Source organism: Lycorma delicatula, chromosome 10, assembly GCF_047948215.1.
Source record: "Lycorma delicatula isolate Av1 chromosome 10, ASM4794821v1, whole genome shotgun sequence".
Lineage (NCBI taxonomy): Eukaryota > Metazoa > Arthropoda > Insecta > Hemiptera > Fulgoridae > Lycorma > Lycorma delicatula.
The window spans coordinates 692,582-709,396 of NC_134464.1; the positions used below are offsets into that span (position 1 = coordinate 692,582).

Below are 16,815 nucleotides of genomic sequence, written 5' to 3' on the forward strand. Positions count from 1 at the left end.
CCATCAAATCCATTCTGAGATACCGTCCTAAAATTATTTTTTACATTTTAGTGCGTTTAATATATTTTTAATTTTCTATTTTTTAGTCTTCATAAGTTTATAATTTACAACTGCGCTAGCGCACAGGTTTGAACGTATTTATCGAAAGATCGGATCGGTACGTTTTACGGTGGGTGAGTGGAATCAAAACGTAGGGCTAAACGATTTAATTTCCGGATAACCAACATCCGGTCGATCAAGATTGTACGTAATGCGTTAAACACTTAACGCTCGACCTGCTGATACATATGCCGTTTGAATCGTGAAAATCGGACGAGCGGTTGCCGAGATATTACGGTGGCACCCTATCTCCAATTCCCGAACGGCGCCCCGGGGGGACTTGAAAATATTATCATCCAACTAGTACCACTGGGAGCGGATGGGGTACTGTCGTGGGGGTCGAAAAATTTTTTCAGAGCGCTAGGACTGACCGTTTTCGAGATATTTGCAATTTTCATCCAAAGATTCGGATCCGGTTAAAAAGTACTAAATTTTCCCAAAATTTCGATATATATTTCGCTTATATATCGATATGTACACGGTATATATAATATGCATAAGTATACAACTAACCACCACGAGACATGTACTAACGAAATGGGATTTTCCGCTAGTGATCAGTAGATTTCGGTGCTAAGCTAAGGGGGACGCGCGCGCACACACACAATACCGTTTAGTAGGGTAGGATTAGCTGTTTGTAGTACAAAACGTTCAATTTTTCTTTTTGCCTCCGGGACCAACGTTTAGGTATTGCTTCAGAGGATGGAATAAAACGATACAATTTTGAATCCTGTGGCGTGTGAAAATGCCATATCTGACCGGGATTCGAACCAGGGACCGCCGAATGAAAAGCCGAGACGCTACCACTCGCACTACAGATGCCCGCTAATAAGTTATATTTAGATTTCATCAAGCGGCATACAACTAAATTTTATTGTTTCTCATGTTCAGTTTTATAATAAATTGTTACCGTAACACAGTTATTAGAGAGACGGTAGAGCAAATGACTGAAGGTGTCGGGATCGATTTTTAACTTGAACACACATCAGATCACAAGGTATTCCCATCTGAGTATCGCTCCTTCCCCCCACCAAAATCGTAATTTTAAGATTCTAGATTCGATTCCTGGCTTGAATTATCATTAAAAACCGATTAATTTATTGAAGATTTGAGTTGATTCTCGTTTTGCACTTTCTGTAACCTAAAGGGATCAATTCTGTTACATTGTACATAATCATGGTCAACGACTATAAAAATTATAGTCACAATCTATTGGTTTCTTATACAAATAAATATTTTTTACATCGACATCTATATATAAATTCATAATAAAAGATTTTATTATGAATAATAAAATTCTCATGCTAGGCAACACCATCGGCAATTGTTTAGGTAGGTTTCATACACTAAAAAAGTGACAGGTGTTTAATCCAATTTTTGACTAACAAGCATTTTTTTCAGTAATTTCAATCGAAATAATATAAATAAATTTAAAAAAATAGAATAAAAAAATAGAATATAAAAAAATAAATACATCGGTGATGAAAACGTTTGCAGTGTTAAAGGGTTTAATTTTATATTTTTGTATAGTTATAATTTTATAAAATACAGTATATAACTGATGCAATTACGTTCTAACTGTGTAACCTTGAATGGTTGTATGAAGAGGAAGTGAGGATTCGGTTTCCTAGCAACCGCTGGTACAGAGTTGCCAGACTTAGACGTTGCCAGATACATAGCGAGTTGAAAAAAAAAGATGCATTTAAGTTCTAACTGTCTAACCTTGAAAGATTGTTGTAGGCGAAGTGACGAAGGGAATTCGGTTTCCTAACAACCGTTGCTACATACGGTACATTCAGATAGACAGCGGGTGAATAAAAATTGTTATGTCTTCCGCGTTACTAAAACAAATACTCTACTGACGCGTCAAAGTGCATCTATTAACAAATTTGAATCGACAGCATATCAACATTAAATTATTTTAATTTTTTTTTTATTATGAAATTAATATTTTGGCATGTTAAAAATACAAAGGCTGACGGATTCGGCACCTTTATTTTAAAACGGATTATTTTTATAAACACAAGACCCAACATTGTATTAATATTATACGTATTTTAAAGTTTATGTAATTTAACATTACATATTGTGTAGGGGGCTGATGATGATCATAAAATAATAATAATAATGAAAATTATTTTATATTGAAACGGTTTTTTATACTTTCTTGCATTTGAGAAACGCGAAACATTTGAATAGATTTAATACATAATTTACTACGCAAATAAGAATCATAATGTTAGTATATCATTTTTTTCATACTTCACACTCACACATTTACACTCCAATAAAAGTTATGAGTTATAAAGCTAATCGTCGATTTTTCTTTCTCGCCATAATATCTAAAACTTCATCAGGATTAATAGTAATATTTCTATGTACTGACAAACAAACTAATGAACATAATCTTCCATCCCCCGTCTTATTACGCGCAATCATTCTGACTCTATTGTGGAGAACTAGCATTCATTATTACATGTTACCGGAAGAGTCGCTAAAACTTGTAAGAGAAAATGGATATTCGGAAAATATTCTTTATTGCAACGATTCAATATTTCAATTATTTCTAGATCGTATTTTAAATTTAATGACTTTATCCCCACGCATGTTGTTCTCCTCGGTCGTTGTTCGTATAAATGTAAATTGTTAAGTACAGCCTACAAATAAATTTTTACTTAAATGATTATCTAATAGTTTCTTTTTTATTATCTGCTTCTACAAATTGTGCTTGTCTATGTGAGAGACGGGGAGAGAGAGAGAGAGAGAGAGAGAGTATGAGTATGGATGTGTTTTTTTTAATCCACTATCTATTCACTAGAAAAAAATTACAAAAATGTATATTTATATGAATATAAAATATTAACACTCCGATGTTATTTTACTGAATCGGTTCGGTTACATTTTATCTTCGATAACTCCTCAAAACTGTCTCCGGCATTATTCTGTTGTCGAGTTTCGTTAACAACATATCCTAGCCTGGTGGCATGTTTTAAATATACAAATAAAATCGGTTTAAAACAGCAAGATAACATCTCCTTGTTTTACAACGGCCACATTAATTTGCTGTTATATTCTATCTGCCCCAGTCTTTATTGTAGTTATAATACATCTAAAATACCTCAGATACTAAAATTAACGGCCAGAATTACTTTCTCTGAGAGTGATAATGTTCACTATATGAAGTTCTTACACGGCTGAATATTATCTGAATTTTGGGAAACCATTTATTTCCAGTCTTCACTTTTCCTTGTAAGCCTGGCATGAGACTTGTTATTCTTAAGTTGGTTGCGTTGCTTTCAGAAGCGACTTGTGACTCGTGTCGTGTCAGGTCACTTTCAACCATTAGATAAATTAATTTTTGCACACACACACACACTCATACAGGCTTGTAGGAACTGAAGAGTTTTGATTATAATTTTTCAAGGTAATAGAATATTCCATAAACAGATATGGATAAATATTAATTTATCTGTTGGCCTTTGTTTAGAAGCCCTCTTCATAAGTCATTCGTGTACCGTCGGCCAATTATTTTTATTTTATATTAAATAACGCTTTGAGTTACGTATGTTTATGATATATAACTATATATACTGACTTTAAACACCGCCAGAATGTCATTAAATAAATAATCTTTTTATTACTATAACAGTTAATACCTTGGAAATCGATTTAGTTAAATACACCTGATTACTTCGTATCTATAATTTTTTTTCTCGGGAAATCATTGAAATTATTTCAGACGGTACGATTTTTATCGATTAAAGCGAACCGAATCGCAACTGTCTGTTTGAAATTCCTTCTTTAGTTGCAAAACTTATTTATTAAATAAAAAAATACTATTTTAAATATATTATATTATTGAACATATTTTAAAAGTAATAATGAACTGTTTACTCGAAAATTTAAACCAAATAATTCAACGTTAATATAGAAGTATTAATAAAAAAAAAAGGATATTAAAATAAAATAAAAATGTATTTAAAACAACGGTAAAAAAAAAGTGCGGTGTAACTTTGTTTAGCTCGATTGCGGGAGTCATCTGATTTAATACATGCGACAAAAGATATAGGCGATAAGTTTGAAACCTTGTAAGATTATTTAAATTAGTGTCATAATTGTTATCAGAATCATAACGAGCAATACCTTTGAGGTCCCTATTTTGTATTAAATTCATTTTATTTATGAGATAATCTGCGGCTGATCCCCATGCTGTCAAGCCGTATCGATTATGTCGTGATTAATAATTATTCATTTTGTCATGTATATATTTATTGAGTAAATTTATAAACGAGTAAAAAAAAAGTTATTTGGCTCTCGTTTTGCTGTTGGTGATTAAACATTTAAAAAAATGTGTTTTGGGGCTTACAGATAAAATTTAATTGTTTAAGATTTACTCGGTTAAATACTACAGTTATTGAAAAGATCTTAAAATTATACCGGATTACATGCAACGTAAAAAGCATGAAATATGCTTAAAATAAGCATGAAATATTTCAAAATATGCAACTTTAAATAATAAAAACATTTTAATTTTTAATTTTATTTTTATTTCAAAATCAGCGTACAATTATTAGACAAGTAGTTGTCTAAAAGTAGATGTCGATAAATTCGATGATTAACAATTATTTAACATTTTGTTACTTTTGTAAACGTAAACAATCAGGTACTGTTCCAAATGATCGGTAAGATTGTATCTTGGACCGCTCAAAATATTTTTATAAGTGGAAAAGGATCCGTTCCACATACACTGAGGTATCTGGGCAGTATTTGAATTTGGGTACTATATTAACACTTATTGTTTTTTGGCAAAGGTTCACCCGTCCCATTAATAAAACTATCAATTTGACACAAAGGTTCAAAGCCTGGGTTATTGTTCAAATTTTTCTTTAAGTTTAGTCGGGAATACCTATGGCAATGCGGAATTAATTTAGCGGATTTTATTCATTAACCGAATAGATTCAGTCAAAGCCAAACCTTAGTTTCAATCTTTTTAATACTCGCAGGTATGTGGGAAAAAATGAGTGCTAATCGCAGCTATGTTTTTTTAAAATCGTTAAATGTTTCCTTCGACTGACAAACTGCCATGGCTTCTGATTTATCCAAGTCGTTTACTACACCTTTGATGGCCTCGAAATGTTCGTTGTAGAACAGTAAAAATTCAATCCACGTTCCTCATCGAGTTACCACCGCTTCGGGAGGTAAAGGCGAATTTGGCAGTTTTTCTTTATAGGCCTTATTGCGAGTAGGTGCCTTAAGAAACACTTTCTTTGTTGATGAAATCAGTTTATTTACATTCCCAAACGTGGATCGTAATTCTTCAGCGAGTCGATGTACTCCGTGGGCAAAGCACGTCGGATGAATCAAATTGGGATAAAATACTTGGAGGGCTCTGGCTCCCTTGATCGTACAGGGAGCAGCATCTGAAAGAAATATAAACACTTTCATCTGCAGAAGATTCAGAAAATATTTTTTTAATAAATTTTGATGAAAAACACACTTTTGAACTTACCATGTTCAATTTTTATATTATCACGTGATTTTCCGCATTTTTGTAGCCACACACTTGTAATGTTTCATTCTCCAAGAACGGAAAATATTTCACGTTCTTTTTCGCTGGCGAATCAGTTCTGCTCAAATAATTGAAGAAACAACACGACGGCATATTTACATTTGTATCAGAATAAATTTGTATAAAAAAAAAACAAAAAAAAAACACTGTTTAAAAGCGAGTAGTTATAAAATCGAGAAAATTCAGAGACATCCGTGTAAAAGCTAAAACAGAATTGTGTCTTCAGAGAAAAAATTCTTTTCTGCTTTGTCCAGGTAAAAAAATGAGTCAGAGTTGTAAAACAAAATGGATTAAGATATCAAACCTGAATTCAGACAAACAACAACTTTTTATTTTATTTTTATTTCAGTATTATAAAGTAATATTCATTTTGGTATCCGTAAAAAAATAAGTAATATCTCATTTTCCCGTGTAAATTAGATTATTAAAAGCAATTTCTTTCAAAAATTGTTTTGCGATAATATTTTTAATTAAACTAAAAAATCATCAATCCGTTCCGAAGATTGACCAAAATAAATAATATCAGATCTTTAGTTATAAAATTTTGAAATAAGTTATCTCCCATTTAGTTGATTTTACATTTTAACAGCATTAAATAGTTTCACATAATAAATGGAAAATAATATTAGTAAAAAAAATATTTTATGAGCATAAAAAAAAATTATAGGTGATTTGAAAATGCGAACTCTTGCATTACTGATAAAGACATATACACATATAGTTTTATCAAGCTGTAACATTAGATTTTATTAAATAATAGAAAGCTTCAACAACAACCCCTTGTAAATAAATTTGTACCTTCAAAACTAGATTGTATGTTAGTTAAATCTAGTTTTGAAGGTACAAATTTATTTACTGTAATACATAATTTGTGCTAGATTTAAAAAAATTCAGATTATAATAAAAGCGAAGTGTTTAATAAAAAAAATTAAATATAAATAAAATAAATGTAATAAGTAAATTTTTTATAATAATAAATGCTTTAATAGAAAAACTATAGTTCGATAGGCAATGATAAAATAAAACAATAATTTATAAAATTTTTTTAAAAAAGCAAAAAACTGAAATAAAAACAATGGATATTATTGATACTGAAGGAAGGCATAACTCATTATATGTGAAAAATCAGATTAAAGAAACTTTAAACAAATTTGAAATCAATGAACAGCAAGTACTAAGTATTTGAGTAAAGTATAGAGGATCCCCCCCCTCCCATGCGATAGTTCAAACCCAAACAATTCTGCATAAAGTTTACCAAGTCATGTATTAGCTTGTAATCCTTTGCTACCTTTCGTTTCCTTGACTTGATGACACTGAAGCCATCACACCAAGTGAGAATGGAGAGATGTCACAGCCAACCCGCATCAATTTTACAATCAATGTAATTTCCCACAACGGGTACAATCCCATAAGTAGAAAATTCCCGCAGCTTGTAACAGTTAGACCAAAACCTCCTCTTTAATTGGAAGATTGAAATCAGAACATCCCCCTTCTGATCAAAAACCTTCAAAATTCTAGTAGTCAATTTTAAAATGCACTCAGAAATAACAAAACTTAAAGGTTAATTTATATGATTAGCTACAAAAATGAAAACTAGAAAAAAAATTAAACCTTTATAAATGAAGAAGCTATAAAACATTAAAGCGCTTAAAACAAAACACACTAACTGAAAAACATTTATGTTTAAATAGAAATACTTAATAATAGAAAATAAAATAAATAAAATAAAACAAAGGACTTGAATTAATATTAAAATTAATCTTCAAGCTTTAAACTTCTAGATCCACTTAATCAAAGCATTGTATAGAGTTCAAACACCAATTAAAATATTTATTCATTAAAAAAGCAATATTTTAAAATGTTTGTATAATATCAGTACTAACAGTTATTTATCAAGTTGTTATCTTTCACTTAAAATAATTTTACATCAGAAATGTTAATTTTACAGCAATGTATGGTAGCACCTATTTTGCTGTTAACTAACTTAAACTTAACGACTGTAATTAAGCAAGTAATATCTTGATTCCATCCATATTTTGGTAGCAAGAGAAATATAAAATTGTTTTGTTAATGAATATTTACAAAGAGGCATTCAAGTTCTGCTTATTTTTACAGAACTTGAATGTTTCCTTCATTCTCTACTCTTTGAAGCTTTCCAATTTTGTCATCAAACTAAATGCGTCTCAACAAGAAACATACTTTTCTAAGTAGATGGTCAGTTATAAATATTAGAATGAAGAACAATTTATTTTACAGAGGATCTGATCAACTAAATAATTACTAAATTTTCATATGACAGAAAGAAAAACACTCCTCACAAATTTGTTAATATATTCAAATGTAATATCTCTTGTAAAATACGTTAAAAATTTGTTACTAATTTTCAAAATTAAAAGAAAATTGGCTTCCAGAACATCTTTAAGAACTAATTATGCAGCTGTTTCTTAATTTGTTACCAATGCCACTATTGTTAATAAACACTCACTTAAAAATGGTTTCATAATAGCTTTAAAGGGGCTTTTAACACGCATGCTTCCGTACATGCGTGCATTTGTATATGTGTGAAATAATATGAATGATCTCAGTCACGGCTGTTCTTTTTCTGTATATTTTTTCAACTTAAGGATTTATAAATTTCATTCTAGGCAGCTCTGCACTGATCATTAGATAAATAAATAAATATTCAAGTTTAAAAAAACTATAGCGAGTATGATTCTTTCAAAGAAAAATGTTCACACATTAATAAACACGGTTACGTTTTATGCATTATCATCACACTATACTAGCGAATGACTATTTTAAAGAAGAACAATATTTCATTTTCTTCCAGTGTTTCATCTAACTCTTGTTCTAACTGAATTTTTATCAAACTCCTAAAAAGTTCTATTGGAAATGGTTTTATTGGAAAGTGAAGGTCGACAGACCTTCCAATAAAACCTCAAAAATACTTTTGTTGATCCAGGTTACTGCACATATTTTTCTTTCGATATAAAAATTTTTTAAAATTCAAAATACCTTACAATGAAAAAATTATAAAAATAAAACCGGTAAATGAAAAAAAATCCTAGTGAATCATTTTTTAGAAAAATGGGCATTCATAATCATTAATTCAATTTGTACAGATTTCTGAAAGCCTCCATCCTACTACCCTGACTAAGTCCAAATTCTCAATTCCAACCTCCCAATATTATCACATTAATCATACTCCTAAATTCATAAAAGTCATCCAGTGATCGATTTATTTTTTGATCCCATGTTACTTTCTAATATTATTGCGATTTATATTTTTGTAAATAAAAATATATGAAATGCGTGTTAAAATATAATAACAGTCTAATGTCAAAAAAATAACTGAGATGGATTGTTTGATAATCATTTTATTAAAATTGGGTAGCCATTCCTGAGTAAATTGTACAGTTGTAGGGAACCAAGTGTGAAACCAAATGTTCAGCTAGCAGAATATACATAAAATGCCCATCAATTTGATGAATGAACGAACTATTATAGGTTAACAAAATGAATCCGTAAAGACTGGTGTAATCGATTTGAAGATTGAAGTTGAAGCGGAAGAGAATTTTAAACGAAATACAGTCGCATATTGTTTATTGCCCTGTTTTCTTGCCCTTCCGTCCATAAGTTTGCAAGTTTCTCGCATGGAAATATCTCAAATATTAGGAAATATTTTTTTACGCGTACTACTATATTTTTGTAATATATGTTTTATATTTGTAAAAAATGTTCCAAGCGATGATACTGAGTGTCACCTGAATTTGCGTCAGTTGCAAGAACTTTGACAGCAACGTTTTGCACATTGTTGTCAACGGCATTGATTTTTGGGTGTCGGATTGAATTGAAATAAAACTTTATTCTAATACTGTTATTAAAAGCTTATTACTTAAACTTTTAATAGCGTTAAAATTTTAAATAGACCAAATAAAGCTTTACAAAATTCAAAAAATCGATATTTTTAAAATTTGATCGGGGGCCCACCACCCCCACATTGCCACCAAAGTATTTTTTGGGAGGTCACTTGTACTACTACTATGTCAAGGAAGATATAAAAATAATTTTATTTCTTCCTAAAAAAACTGTTAAAAAATATACGATAAATAGAAAGATTTTTAGTTTTTTTGGGGGAAAGGAGGTGAATTTTGAGGCAAAAACTTTATTTAAAATTGTAAAATAACCATGTACATATGTACCGAGTTCAATATGAAATGGGGTAATGTTAGTAAAATTTTGAGAAAACAGACCTCAAAAAACTATTTACTCCCCTGGCGATATTGACCCCAATATGTGTTATATGTGTTATAGTCATGATACCAAAGAAAGCAGGGGCAGACAAATGTGAAGAATACAGAACAATTAGTTTAACTAGTCACACATCGAAAATCTTAACTAGAATTCTATACAGAAGAATTAAGAGGAGAGTGGAAGAAGTGTTAGAAGACCAATTTGGTTTCAGGAAAAGTATAGGGACAAGGGAAGCAATTTTAGGCCTCAGATTAATAGTAGAAGGAAGATTAAAGAAAAACAAAACAAACCAACATACTTGGCGTTTATAGACCTAGAAAAGGCATTTGATAACGTAGACTGGAATGAAATGTTCAGCATTTTAAAAAAATTAGGGTTCAAATACAGAGATAGAAGAACAATTGCTAACATGTACAGGAACCAAACAGCAACAGTAATAATTGAAGAACATAAGAAAGAAGCCGTAATAAGAAAGGAAGTCCGACAAGGATGTTCCCTATCTCCGTTACTTTTTAATCTTTACATGGAACTAAGAGTTAATGATGTTAAAGAACAATTTAGATTCAGAGTAACAGTACAAGGTGAAAAGATAAAGATGCTACGATTTGCTGATGATATAGTAATTCTAGCCAGGAGTAAAAAGGATTTAGAAGAAACAATGAACGGCATAGATGAAGTCCTACGCAAGAACTATCGCATGAAAAAAAACAAGAACAAAACAAAAGTAATGAAATGTAGTAGAAATAACACAGGTGGACCACTGAATGTGAAAATAGGAGGAGAAAAGATTATGGAGGTAGACGAATTGTTATTTGGGAAGTAGAATTACTAAAGATGGACGAAGCAGGAGCGATATAAAATGCCGAATAGCACAAGCAAAACGAGCCTTCAGTAAGAAATATAATTTGTTTACATCAAAAATTAATTTAAATGTCAGGAAACGATTTTTGAAAGTATATGTTTGGAGTGTCACTTTATATGGAAGTGAAACTTGGACAATCGGAGTATCTGAGAAGAAAAGATTAGAAGCTTTTGAAATGCGGTGCTGTAGGAGAATGTTAAAAATCAGATGGGTGGATAAAGTGACAAATGAAGAAATATTGCGGCAAATAGATGAAGAAAGAAGCATTTTGAAAAATATAGTTAAAAGAAGAGACAGACTTATAGGCCACATACTAAGGCATCCTGGAATAGTCGCTTTAATATTAGAAGGACAGGTAGAAGGAAAAAATTGTGTAGGCAGGCCACGTTTGGAAAATGTAAAACAAATTGTTAGGGATGTAGGATGTAGAGGTGATACTGAAATGAAACGATTAGCACTAGATAGGGAATCTTGGAGAGCTGCATCAAACCAGTCAAATGACTGAAGACAAAAAAAAAAAAATGAATTCAGTAGCACATGAAAGTGCTACATATGATTAGGAAGAAAAAACCAAGTATATTATGGAAGAAAGGTAGAGTTGCTATCACTTCACCTCAAAGGTAAACATAATAATGATAATTATAATAACAATACCTGGTTGAAACAACTGTTGTAGAGTTGTATATATTTCATGGCAATCACGTTCTCTAGGAACAACAAATGTAATGGATAAAAATGTTTTACATCGTAACTGTAATGGCGATCCTGATGTAGTCAATGGCAACTTTTCTTTTCACTTGCGATATGCATATGTAAAACCTGAAAAATAAAAAAATGTATTACATAATTATAACAATACTAGTAAAATAAATTCCGGTATTTCCAATAAAGTCCGGTATAACAGACCTGAGTAAAGATTCCTGCTAATTAACAAGAAAGTAGTAGAAAATATAATGGAAGGAATCCAGAAGGGGACTAAAAGGGATCCTTTTTCTAAAGCTAACAGGTCCATTTACAACAAACAAACAACAAAGAACAATAGTTCTTTTTAATACCGCCCAACAACACACCTACCAGAGATGTTGTTCCACGAGAAGAAATACCAGACCAGGGTGGGAATGTATGGGAAAATGTCTCTGAAAATCACTATCATGCTTCAACTTGGGTCTGGTTCTGTAAGTAAAGAGGATAAGAGTATAAATACTCCAGGGAAGACAAGGTGAGTTCAGTTTTGAAAAAGGGAGGAGTTATTACACAAGTCAGTGAAGAAGTGAGATTGTGCATATTTGACCATGTGAAGTGACATCTCAAGCATTCCGTGAGGACAGTAGGAGGCCGCAGGAGGTTGTTCGGTGAGTGACTATAGAAAATTAGTGAAAGAGATAAAGTATTGAACTCATTTATAAATTATTAGGGTAATTTTATTTGTGAACAGGAAAGGTATTTGAATGAAAGAACTTTGGGCTAATATTATCTTCATAGTAATACAAAACCAGTTGTTAGAGGTGTAAATATTAGTGGTCATGATAATGTGTTTTGTCAATGGGCTGAATTCTGGTTTTTAATATTTAACTACCTGCAAATAAATCCTGATATTACTTTAAATTCTATTTTGTATGTAATCATTGTTTATTACAATTACTGACAGTTGTCATTATTTTTATTATAAATGTTTGTTATTGTTGATTGGTCTTATTTTATTTATGTTCTATACTGTTAAACTAATAAATTGTAATTATATAAACATTCTCAAATTGTTAATTTCTCAATATCCTGATCGAGCCATGAACATGCGACAGTATAATGTTAAAAGATACAGGAAACAGAAAACAGGTAAGACACAGCAGTTTATACAGGTAACAGCAGTTTATCTATCTGCTGTTTATAGCAATAGTAACTGAATGTAGATGGTGAAATACTAGTAACCAAGTTATGTTTACGAAACTAGTGTGTGTAGATAATCAAAGTTAAACACAATGCTAGGTGCAGTTCCACTGCACGTTGTTGGAATTAATTAGTCAGTGACTAATGACCTTATCAATCAATGCCAGTTAAATAAAGAGTAGTATTTTAAAGGGTAAAGCCTTAATAGCCAAACCTATGCTTAAGCTGGTTTTTATACATCACCACCAAGAACACTAGTTCGGTTTCATAAAACGTTGATATTTTTGAGTGACAATTAAAAATTGATCTAACTGATCTCTTAGCAATAGATCCAAATAAAATAAAATTAATATAATATGAACCTTAAGGAGTTCATCTAATTAACAGAGGTTTTGTTAATATCAAATGAAGTTCCATACAGTGTTCTGAAAAAATACCCTTCTCGGCATTTCATGAGGATGTCCTGGATTTGAATCCCGGTCAGGAACAGGGTCTTTTCATACGCTACCAACTTTCCATCAGGCTAATGAACATAATTTTTGATTCCCACTCTTTCATAACAAAAAAATACATATTGTCATTAGTTTTCTTGTTTTTAAAGTAATTACTTTATTTGAAATCACTAAAGCTCCTTTTCCATATTTAAATTAAGAGGGACATCCTGAACTAGTACAGACCAACACCCTCCATGTGACAGTTACAGTCGCCACACCACCTCCTCCGTAAAGATCACTAGATCATGTAAGACTGTATTTTTGGAATATTTTAGAAATTATAAAAAAGGTAAACTGGGTTTCTCTAATGTATCTGATCATCCGATCATCATCTGGTAGGTCAATAACCTATAGAAAAGTTTGATACTCAAATTAAGTTGTCTTCACGGTTTATATCAACTGTGGAGTCAATTAAAGGTAAATGATATTTTAATCAATATTCTGCTACACAACAGAATATTACAATGTAAAACATGTTATGCAGTATTAATAATACAGATTTACTTATTTTTAAAAGGTTGTGCATCAAATACTGATAATGTTATAAAAAAGCTGGGTAATAAAAGTAAACCTAACCACTGAAGAGAATATTCCATAACATATTAAACAAATTATTATTCTAATAACAGTACTGCACAAAGTACAATTGCACCCTTAACTTCATTAAAGTTAATGTTACGTTATAATAGACGCATTAATGCGATTAGATGAAATAAAATAAACAAATATTGTTTAAAAGCTGCAAGTTTTAATCAACACGAATACATATATAATTCCATAGCTAACTAATCTCATTTAAAATAAATCCTTAATGCAATACTGAATATAACTATAAAACAATATAATAAAAAACTTATAATTTATAATTATTCTTTAATATAAAAATACGTAAACAAAAAAATGCAAAAATATCTATCCAATATAAACACAAAGTATTTCAACGAAACTTACTTGACATCCCTTTTTATGATGAAAACCGACCACTAACACGTGTTGAACTGGGTTTTCTACTTTATTATAACCGTTTTCACCCATTTTAATGATTATATTTATTTTCTCCGCCATTACCGTATGTGAACTTAATCAGATACGATCGGTCAAATAGCAGGTGTACAAACATTATAGAATTTATAGACAGGTGGTTTAAAATAAAAAATATACAAATAATGTATATTTTTGTAACATTAACACAAAGAAATAAATAATTGTCGGCGTTTAAATTGTTTAGTTACTTCAAATAAAAAAAAGGTTACAATGATTAATTTACTTGATTGTAAATTAATTCAGCACTGTATTAAAAGGCAGTCATTTCAAAATATTTATGAAATATTTAATTTTGTTTTATAATAATTATCCAATAAATGAATTATTGTATAATTCATTTATTGTATTTGTACATTGTATTTGTAACAAATAATTTATAATAGGCTACTTCCGAATTCTTCGTGCATGTTTTTTTATTATACCAAAAACTAACATATACAAACACAAAATTTTCAGCTGGATTTAAGTCTAGGGAGTTGCCTGGCCACGAAAGCACTTGAATAGTTTCATGCTTCAATAAAATCGTCCACTCTTTGGAAACTTGACGTGACTTCAAATCTTCTTCAACACTCCATTGCCTTGTGGCAATTAACATTGAAATTGCATCACAATCCTTTACTTCAGAAAATTGACATACACATCAATTTTCAACAAATCATCTATTGGAAGTAATAAACAAGGGGTTTCAAATGTGAACAATCCCAGAACATTCAACTGATTGTTGAAAATTAGGTGATGTATTTTCATCTGATACTTTTGTGATATATGGAACGCTTTGCCCCTGAACATAAAAATGTAGTCATCAAAAAAAAAAATCTTTTCTGTTCTATTTTCCAAATAAGATGTGCTTTGGATCATAAGAGCCTTTTTTTTGCACATTGCTGTGTTAGAAGCTGCTTTTTAGCTGGTCAACAAGCTTTTCAACTGGAAGCAGTTGAAATCTATTTCCTTTATTATAAATTCAAGACCCACAGAACAAAAAAAATAACAAAGTATGATTTTGTAATAAAAAATGAAATAAACTTTCACAAAACACTATTTAAAACATGAAAATTGATCAATAACCAAAGGAAAATAATCTCTTATTACATGGACAACTTAAAGAATGGTATGGTCAAGCATTATAGTCACAACATAGAAATAAACAAAAAATTCTCTGAATTCAGATTAATTTGTATGCTACTATACATTGTTTCCATTCAGTTATAATACTGCTTATTATATTTAAATTGGCCCTATTCACTGATCCATTTTATTTTTGCAGGTTTATACAAGGGTTATTTTTTTTTCAAGGTCCAATCGGTCGCGAAATAAAAACCCGTGCAAAAATCAGATGAACCTTTGCACAGCGTCTCTAGTATGGCCTTCAATCACGCCACATCACTTCGTTTAGTTCTGAACACATAGCTAGCACGTAAACATGTCTACAACAATAGCATCTCCTGCCAAGTGTGAAGTGCCGGAATGGAGTTCTCTTGGTGGAATTCATGGAACGTGGCACGACCATCACTGCAGCCTCATACTGCGTGAATCTTCTACGTCTACAAAGGGCAATTCAGAATAAGCAGAGAGGAATGTTGTCATCAGGCTTTGTCTTTCTCCATGACAATGCTCGGCTGCATACTGCAGCTATAACAAAGAAGCTACTGCAGCGTTTTCGTTGGGAACTGTTTGATCACCCACCATACAGCTCGGACTTGGCTCCATCCGATTTTCACCTCTTTGCTCACATGAAACGCTGGCTAGGAGGACAACGAGACATCGAGCTGCAGACCGGCGTAGAAACATTGCTGAAAACACAACTATGTATGTACTTGTTACAAATAAAAAATTTTTTAATTTCACTGTGGTTTTAATTTCGTGACCGATCAGACCTTGAAAAAAAATAACCCTCGTATTATTGCTAGTTTCATAATTATAATTTTTATTTATATAAATATCTTGATAAGGTATTAAATTTACACTGCTTAATGGATCAACAGATATTCTTAATAAATTAAAACAAAGATTCTGTTCATTTTTATTGGTATTAACAACTGCGTTGTTTGTTTTTAATTAATACGTTTTTTTTAATACGTTCAAATCTCAAATTTTTCTTTGTTATAACTAGGCTACCTAATAGACTTATCTAGACTGGCAGTGAATGCATCGCTTACTTGATTCACAGTCTCTTGTAACTAAAAAAACCTTTTGATTTCCAGTTTGTGAAACCAAGCTTCCAGTCTCTCTTGAAGTCATATGTTGGGAATATGATGTCTTGGATGTAGGAGAATTGATATTTAATTCAGTTTGTACAAGCCGTTGAACATGCATAACTAATTGAAACTACTAACCAAAGCATGTATCTAGACAGTTGCGTTGGAGTCAGCTTGTCTGCATTTGTGTATTCTGCTGAATCTGAGAGTATACTGAAAAAATCTTGGGGATATATCGTGTCGTTTGAGCTTATGTTGTAAGAGATTTCAAGGACTGGTTTCCTAAATAGGGCCATAGTTTTAGATACCTTCACCCCAGACATCGTGTATATAAAATGTGTGGGTTTTTAGATCTGATCAATATGAATGTAGAAGTAATAAATATATTGACCTGTTATTAATTTGCTAACTAGT

At 31.1% G+C, this 16,815-nt stretch overlaps 1 protein-coding gene across 8 annotated transcripts in view; it reads right to left on the reverse strand.

Annotated features, from left to right (window-relative positions):
• Window positions 1-14,266, reverse strand: part of LOC142330964 (folylpolyglutamate synthase, mitochondrial-like) — a 95,857-nt gene extending 81,591 nt beyond the window's left edge. For 7 of the 8 annotated variants that reach the window (XM_075376441.1, XM_075376435.1, XM_075376430.1 and 4 more), the window contains exon 1: window positions 11,439-11,603. Coding sequence is in view for 1 of the 8 variants with exons in the window: in XM_075376434.1 (XP_075232549.1) it covers window positions 11,439-11,477 (39 nt within the window). In the remaining 7 variants the exon portion in view is untranslated. Of the gene's footprint in view, window positions 1-11,438; window positions 11,604-14,113 lie in introns of those variants that run through there. The other variant, XM_075376434.1, reaches the window with a different exon arrangement.
• Between the last annotated feature and the right edge of the window lie 2,549 nt (window positions 14,267-16,815).